The sequence below is a fragment of the Apis dorsata genome, unplaced genomic scaffold (assembly GCF_000469605.1).
Source record: "Apis dorsata unplaced genomic scaffold, Apis dorsata 1.3 scaffold_859, whole genome shotgun sequence".
Classification (NCBI taxonomy): Eukaryota; Metazoa; Arthropoda; class Insecta; order Hymenoptera; family Apidae; genus Apis; species Apis dorsata.
In genome coordinates this window covers 30,300-39,517 of record NW_006263980.1, presented here as the reverse complement: position 1 = coordinate 39,517, position 9,218 = coordinate 30,300, and the positions used below count along the sequence as shown (strand labels likewise).

Genomic DNA, 9,218 nt, shown 5'->3' with positions numbered 1-9,218 from the left:
TATATATATATATATATATTTACCTCATTTTCTTTTTCACGCGCGATATCAGTAAAACGTTTGCATCGGTCCACTCCTATCTTGAAGATGCTATGATTAACACTCAAGTACTTCCCGTTGCCACAACCTATATAAAAATAATATTAGTTAATAATTTCGGAAAAATTTTAAGAATAATAATAGAATAGGATTAGATGGATGGATTCATTTAATATTTTAAAATGTTGTAGCAAAAAAAAAAAAAATAAATAAATAAATAAATAAACGTGTACTATCTGTATAAAATAATTAAATAATATATAGTTGATAAAAAGAAAAAAATTTTAATCAAGCTTTTAATGTAATATAATATACTTTAAAATTCTCTATAAATAATAATGTTTTAAAATTTTATAAATATTTGAATGATGCTTTGATCATTATCTTTGTATAATTTTTAAATCGTATTTAGAAAGATTTAATCATGACTTCCGATTTCGATTTAGTCTAATCTAATTGGGAATCGTTAGCTGATCATTATATAAAAAATGAGAGAAAACCGATGACTGAACAACTGAAATTAATAATATATTTGTTGGAACAATGTATGAAAACTGGATCAAATGTGAAACATGAAACGACATTAAAGTTCGATGAGTTTGTGTAATCTAAAGAGAGCGGATCCCACGGTATTTCAGAGATGGTTATACGATGTGGGATCAGCCGTGCGCACCTAACCTATACATATATACATGTAGGTATACGTGTATAATCTGCACGGATTTGCGTTGATAAATCTATGCGGAGGTCAATTGATCATGTGAAAGCACGAGTAACAGGAGTTTAAGCAAAGAAAAACTAGGTAAAAGAAAGAATAAGATAATAAGATATCAATAAATATCTATGTAAAGACTATATGAATATGTATTTTATACAATTAAAATATGATGTATACAATTAAAATATTAGTAAATTGTCTGGAATCATCAACTAATTTGAATTTCTAAATATTCAATCACACGAGTTATTATGATATAACTCATTGAATATGATCTTTGAATATTCAATTGTTTTTGAAAGTTGTTAGTTTATTTATTAGTAATTGAAAATAGTGAATATGATTAAAATGACATGAAAAGGAAATAGAATGGTGATCAAATAAATTCTATATAGGAATAATTTATCTTAAAAATATAATCATTTTTAATAGATTTGCTTGATTAATTTAATATTTTATATATAAAAAATAATCATACAACGTAAATATATATTATATCCAGTATTATATTCTGCACCATACCTTGTTTTAAATTATAGGTTAGACAATTAATTAGATGAGAAAAATGTAAGAATATAATAAGGTTGATTTCAAATACAGGAAAAATGCATATTCAGATAATTGCACAATGGATATTTCACAAGTAAAGTTACCAATGTCGCAGACAAGGGCTCCTGGTTCTAATTCTTCAAGAAATTGATAGATTCGTGGCCAATGTCTACTCTGAACTGTTTTTTCGGCGCATTGTTCGTAAACTTCATGGACATAGGCTTGCTCCAAGGCCACCGACCGTGCTACTTGTTCTCCGTCGCTTTCAGACATCCCTCTCGCTAAGATGGTTTACCCTCATCCACACGCGTGTCCGCGATACTGCAAGAAAAATCACAATTTCTGTTATTCGTTTATATAAAACAACATAACCTTAAAAGTCAAATACATTTACCTGAATCATAATTGGGTATTAACTCGTTGAAAGAGTAACTGATTAAAAATTTCGAATAAAGTTACTTTAAACAATTAATTAAGTAATTATTTATTAAAATACTTGAATAATATTTATTGATAATTATTATAGTTGATTCGTTCTTCATATAAACTCGGTTGTTTAGCATTACAGCATTATTTGCGATTATTTCGATGTTTTTTAATAAATTATTGAAATAAGTTTATTCTTAATTTCAATTATTAAATTTTTCTCATTTATGATGTGAATAAATATTTTAGAATCGGAGATATAGTACAGAAAAAATAACTATACCTATACATATCAAAGTAATAAAATTGTTATTTCTATTCATTTGTTTATGATAAACTAGCTTCTATATAATAACGCATGAAATATTTTTATGATTATAACCTGTTGAAAATTATTTTGTTATTAAATCATATATCAAAATAAATCTGTTGAATTTCCATTTGTTATTCTATTTCATTTTGAAATGATTTCTACAATCAGTCAGAAACTTAATAATCATCAATAAGAGAAATCGAATTTGATTCTTAATTAGAGAGAACTGAATTGCATAATCTGCGATCAACAAGAATATATTAATGTAGAACTTTTTATATATTTTTTTTAAATTGACAAAATTACTTATAAAGTTATAAAAATTCGAGTTATATTTATTTTATATTAATAATTACCTATATTGCGTCACATACGTGATTTTATACTACATGAGATATCAAAAACTTTTCATAGCAAACTTTTCAATTTATATCCCGATGCATTTCCATTTGCTCTGTTATATTGAACAATCTGTTATGTCCTATTGTTTTCCGTTTATCACCCATGATATATAGGAATAAAATGTTCACTTTTAAATTACTTGAGAAGAAAATAACTAGAAGGAGAAATACATCTAAATGCTTACAAGATTCTCTAAATATTTTATTTTATTTAAATTAAAAATTTACTTATAGAATAAAACTTTTCGATATTTCAATTAAACATGAGGTTAAGTTTATTTGGTAATTCATCGATTGATATTCCTTAATCGGTGATCAACAAGGGATTCCGGTTTCAAAGATACCGGTTCATACTTTCTCGTCACTTTCATTTACCAAACATTTTTTACACGTGTTCTGTTTGTATATAGGGATCGTGAATATTTAACATGTTTCAAAAACTTGATTCCAAATAGATCTTTATATATCATCAAAGTTTACATCTCATCTAAATAATGAGGTTACATAAAATAAAGTTATAAATACTTGTCTGGAAGATACTTCCATCGATACCAAAATAACAATCCCAAACACATTCTACATTTCACGTACGTAAGTATATATCGTCCATCCTTAAGGGAACCTAACCTATTTTTAAATATTGGTCCAAACTTTTTCATCAAGTTCAAGCAAAATCATCCGTGAAAAATTCTGTCCTTGACTTTCATTCGCTTCCATAGTCAAAGACTGGAAATACTCAAAATAATTACTTTTTTCCTATTTGAAATAATTAATATTTTTTCGATTTATTTTTTATAATGAATTTTTTTATGATTATAAAAAAATTTAAATTTATTAATTTTTTATTCCGTGATTTTAGCAAATCCCAGTTGAGGGAAAATCTAATTAGAAGATTAATTAATAATAAAAAAGATACAGAGACCAAATGATTATTCACACTTAATTTTTATACTAAAAATTTTTCATTTAAAAATGTTTTATTTTAAATTTTTACATCAAAAAAAATTAAAATATGAAATTTTAAAGTCGTTCCAGCAATTTTGCAAAATGTACGAACCAGAATCCACAGGTAGCATATTTGACCTAATTAATCGTCTCTGGTTTGGCCTACATTCTAATGAATCGTGTATTGACTAGAACGGCACTGCTTTACGTACGAGATAATCGTGTAGACAGCTGTCACTTGAGACCAGTTTCGAACACTGGCTTTCAATGTTGAAAAAAAGTAGAACTATTATACACAAGCTAAACGTTTCAAGGCAACGTATTTAAAATAATTACTCTATCAATATTATAATTGTAAGAAGATTTTTAAAAAAATTTTCGAAGTTTCGTGTGTTTTAACCTCACTTTTTTACCTTTCATCTTAATCATTTTTCATCAAACGGGCAGAAGTTCGTCATCATCATCATTATCATCGATCATAGAACGATAACTTACTCTTTCTCGAACAAATGTTTTCGAAGTTTTATAAGCAAGGAGTGAAGAATTCTCGTTACAACGCTTGTCGTCAACGTTGTCGACGTAAACAGGTCGAGTGGTCTTTCCGTTAACGAAAAAGAAATTCTGTAAGACGTCCACTCGTGTTTTCGTCACAAGAAAAACGGTGGAAGAAAAAAATACACTGTTCAGGGAGAAACAAATTGAAAACGGAAACCACATAACGATTCCGTGGAAAAAATCGAGTACAAACTAAGAACTCTTCACACGTTGAAAACAATGATTATATCTTACATCACTTGTTGGCAAATAACAATTTTTTTGTAAAGCTAATCCTTAAATATTTATTAAGCATATAATCTTTTTCTAAACACACATTTTATTCTTATTCAAATACTATAGAACATCTCTAATTCAGAATGTAATGCACTTACATTCCCAAGAGCAGACTGAGAGCAGAAGAATCTCCACGAATCTATTATTTGTGACAACAGGTGCATTTTCAAAAATTTATCACAGTTTTCCGTTAACAAGATCGGATGGCGGTGAACATCCGCAATAGAATAATTCTTGGAGGGCTTTCAGGATCAATTTATCGACTCTTTGTTTCTCTTTGTTCCCTGAACTGGCATTCCTATAACGTAGATAGGGAATCGTGTAGGCACGACACCAACGAAGAAATTCACCGGTGTCCTCTGTGCGAATGAACGTCACGATGGCCCAAAGCGTGCACAAGTTCCGCGACTTTCGTCTGGTTTGGAGATAAAGCTGGCAGACGTCCAGGAACGTCATCAGATCGACGACGCCCCTCCCCATCGATGATGTGAACAGTTGTTTTCGACTTTTCTTCTAATTATATATTTCTTTTAAATAATTTTAATTGTTAACATTTCCTTTTTATAGATTTAGAATAAACAATAACTGATTGCTCAAAAATAATAAACTTTTTGGTATTTTAGATTGTTTTTGAAAAGTTTTGATTTGTTAGAAATTTTGTTCAATAATTTAAAATAGATAGATAGATTGGTTGGTTGAGGATATTTTTAATAATTTAACAGAATTATTTGTTAAAAATTAATGATTTTTTTTTTTTAGAAATTCATCATAATTACATCATTTTAATGTTGATTAAATTTAGTAAAAGTTTTGCATTTCAGATATTTAGCAAAATCTTCGACGGAGATATTGATACACGAGTTTTTTAGATTTCTTTATCAAAGATTTACACACCATAATAAGATTAAAACCGTAAAAATTCCTTTGTTTACAAAAATTCAAAAGAGCTTGATATTTAAGATTTAAGTTAAGCACAAGATTTCTCATTTTTTTTTATCATAAGCTGATAATCGTATTTTATAATTATTATTTACTGATACAACAATGAAGTTTATCAAGAATCCAAACAAATATCAATCAATTCGATCAACAATTTAATTAAAAGATAATATTGAATATCAAGTTCTTCATTATTAAAAAAAATCCCAAATGATAATTATTCACAAATTATAATTTTATTAAGAGAGAAAAATATATATGAACGCACACATATAGAAGACCGATCTAATCTTTTTCCAATTCTACGGTATCTACGGTCATGAAACACGTGTGTATACTACAGAGTTAGAACAAAAAAAATAAACCAATTTTTTCAATTTAAACAATAATTTTTTCTTAAGAAATCGGGCGTTCTGTCAAATATTTAAAAAAATAATTGAAAAAATAATGATGGAAAATCGAATTAAATTTCTCTCACAAACATTGCGAAATCATCAATGCACTATCGTTAACGCGAAGTCAAATAAAAAGAGATGGTCGAATGGCGCACCACGTTTAAATGCACGGATCGCGGAAATCCGTGGTGAAAGATACTAGGCCTATCGAAAAAGTAATTCGTGTGCTCTTCGTGTCGTTTCCAGAGAACGATGGGATCAATCCGTGGAACCGTGGACAACATCACTGCTCTCCATTCGCCATGATGCTACACCGCCGCCCCCGCGCGTTCTGTGTACAGCAGCCACCGATAGAGGCGACGGTGGTAGCAGGTGGTAGTAGCCAGTGACTTCAAAGGTAATGTAGAAGTCTTGTTTCTCTCTTCTATCGTCTCTTTTCATCTGGGATGGTCCTCCCATTCTCTTTCTCTCTTGCCTTCTCCACCCTGCATCCAACACCAACGCTCTCTGATTATGTGTCTCTGTCGCTCTTCGTCAAAGCTATCGTGCTTTTCCACATCATGATTTTTTGCTATACGTATATGTAACATATATTTTTTGCTATACGTATATGTAACATATAGACAAAAAAAAATCAAATAATTCTCTAGGTTATATATAACAATGGATCTTTAGAAATCCATTCGAGTTGAATATAATATTGAAATTAAAGTTGAATTCTTTTTTTACTCTCGCTGGCTCTCTATTATTCTCTCTATTACCTTCTTCGTTTTCGCTTTGAAACAAACGATTATTCATTACTCTTTCTGTTCTTTATATATTTTTTTTTCCATTCTGATGTATTGAACTAGAAGAATTATTTTTAATCTTTAAAATTATATTTTTTTTTTATTTCATTATTTATAGATTTATAATCTTATATTAGTCATTGTCCTTCTATTCTAATTCACCCTATCCTATTCCTCTTTCTATGATTGTATTTATCTTACAAATCGATTAAACTTTAATGTTTATGTTTATTTCTCTTATTGTATATTAAAATTTTTTATTTTGATCCATAATTCTTTTTAGCGTTCTATTAAATGACAACTTTATAAAATTATAATTTGTTTTCATTTTAAAGTTTCTTTTTCCTTTCTTCATTTTTCGTTTTGTTGAGTTTCTATGAATATATCCCTCTTCTATAATTTCATCTTCTCTTCCTCTTCATCCTTTTCACTGTCCATGAACAACACACGCATACTATTACAACTAGATAATTCACGTACATACACGTGCTGACGCCACCAATATGCGGCTGCGCGTTGAATTTATTCGATATCCTCTTTCGCATAACTGGGTTAATTTTGGTGCGCTAGTTTAATTAATTTAAGGACGCACGCTGGACCAACGTCAATGTTATTCCAACCATCTTAACTAGAACGCGCGCGCAATTTAAACGTATGATTCTTTACTTCGAATTTTATAATAACCTATACTTCTGCCCAATTATTTCAATTAGTCGACATTTTGCTTCTACGCTACTATCACTCATTCATTTATGAACTTGATACTTCAAAGACAGAATTAAATTTATAAAGAAAAGAATATGATGTTTTAAAGAAGACATAAACTTTAATTTCTGTCATTGTCCTCAATGTAAAAACTAAATATAATTGTTCAAAAGATTATTTACAAATTTATTCGTAAAAATCTAACATTGTTGATGAGATGAAAAATTACGTAAAAATTAATAATTTGAAAAATTACTCGTAACAAATAGAATAATTTCTCAGTGAAAAGTATTATTCCTAGAGAAGTAGCAATATCTGAGCAGAATTCACAGCTGTTCGAAGTGATAGTGAAAGTGTCGAAGAGAAAGGAGAAGATAGTATCAGCGCGTAAACACGCATTTAAACGCAATTTAAAAATAAGTAAAAAAATTATTATAAATCTGTCTTTTTCAATTTTTTTAAAAATCAATATTTTTCAAAAAAATAAGACTCGATTTTTTAAATATTAAATTCTCAATATTTTTTTTTTGCTTTTAGCTGCCCTTTTCTTTATTAAATAATTATTTGAATTTATCTCAATATCTTGGTCGTATAATTTATTCAGTTATCTCAACATTTTAATGTATCGTTATATTTATAAATTTGTATTCGGAATATATTAAGACATATTTACATTTTTATTAATAAAAACCGGTCTAACTAGAATTGATTGCAATCTATGGTTGAAACTGATTCTGCCTAAGGAATTCATTATTATAAATTTTTTACGATCATATAATCTTTCCTTGTTTTTTTTAATTGAAAACAACGAAAAGAGATATATAAATCGTGTAATAAAAAGTATGCAAAGGGCCTTAATTTACATGATTTAACAATTAAAGTTAATAATTTGTTTTTATGGATTATATTTTTTAAAATTATACAAAAAATTTTTTTCAATTCGTTAATTCAGCAGATATATATCGAAGGTTATTAATAGTCTGATGTAATCAAAAGATATTTTTAATTGTATAAAATATTTTAAGAAATAAAAAATTAAAGATATGAAGTAAAAAATTTTCTAATCACAATAACAAATATGATTTATTTAAACGGAAGAAGAAAAATAATTATGAAAAAATTTACAAAGCAATATATTTTTTTTTCCTTTTTAGCTGTACATTTAAGATTTAAACAATAATTAATACTCTGCGATTTGTTTGTCGAGTAAAAAGGCAATAATTTCAATAGATGATAAATCACGAAACAATGAATGTAATTAAACGATAGTAAAATACGCATATAATATTTACATAAAGCGTGAATTATGTACGTGAATCGCATAATAAGGTGTGCTAAAGCACCGTTAAGAATCGTTAAGTTTATTTTATTGACATCGTTACAATAGCGTAATATCATCACTTTAAAAATAGTATTATTTTTTTGCGCGGAAATACTCGTTCAATATTTTATAATATTCGAATAATTCTCTTCTCTCCTCATATAAAGTAAGAAAAATATTAAAACATAATATCATTGTCACTTCTTTGAAAATCGTATCTCTTAGATCGAAGACCATTTATCTTATAAAACGATTAAATTTTACATTTATATTTGATGACAATTAGTAACAATTTTAAAAACAAAAAAAAAAATTGATAAAAAGAAAATTTCTTATACAATAAGAAAACACAAAAATAAATTATAACGAAAAATGAATCATACGGTGAATCGAAGTATAGAGTGCTGATCGTTATGAAGTTATGCAACAAAGGAACCTTTGAGAGTAGACCTGTCCTCACCGATCGAGCGCTGTTCACGCAATAACTTGCAAGAATCAGCGCAGCTTTCACCTACGATCTTACGATTTCTTTCAGAGATTCATGAAACGTAGCACTTTGGGCCGAATATCTGAATCTATTTTTTTTTTTTTTATTTTTATCAAACAATATATCAAAAAATTATCTAATATTAAATTAAAAATCATATAATTAAATTCACAAAAACGATAAATCTTTTTAGCATATTCCAAATGGATCCATTACATCGCGTTTAAGTTACTTTTTCGAGTTAAAATATTTTTTATAATAGAAATCATGTTAGATCTCATGTTTAATCAGATAATCATGTGATTCCTTCGTTCGCAATGTTCTATTTAAGTTTTTGAATTAATTTTTCTTTTATATGAAA

The 9,218-nt window shown here is 27.8% G+C and overlaps 1 protein-coding gene across 3 annotated transcripts in view; it reads right to left on the bottom strand.

The window, feature by feature from the left end:
- LOC102681878 overlaps window positions 1-9,218 on the bottom strand; it is a 26,223-nt gene that overhangs the window by 6,962 nt on the left and 10,043 nt on the right. For 2 of the 3 annotated variants that reach the window (XM_006623225.2, XM_006623226.2), the window contains exons 2-3: window positions 1,411-1,627; window positions 24-127 (exon numbers count right to left, since the gene is read on the bottom strand). In XM_006623225.2, coding sequence (XP_006623288.1) covers window positions 24-127; window positions 1,411-1,579 — 273 coding nt within the window. In that variant the 5' untranslated portion in view covers window positions 1,580-1,627. Of the gene's footprint in view, window positions 1-23; window positions 128-1,410; window positions 1,628-2,971; window positions 2,990-9,218 lie in introns of those variants that run through there. The other variant, XM_031514041.1, reaches the window with a different exon arrangement.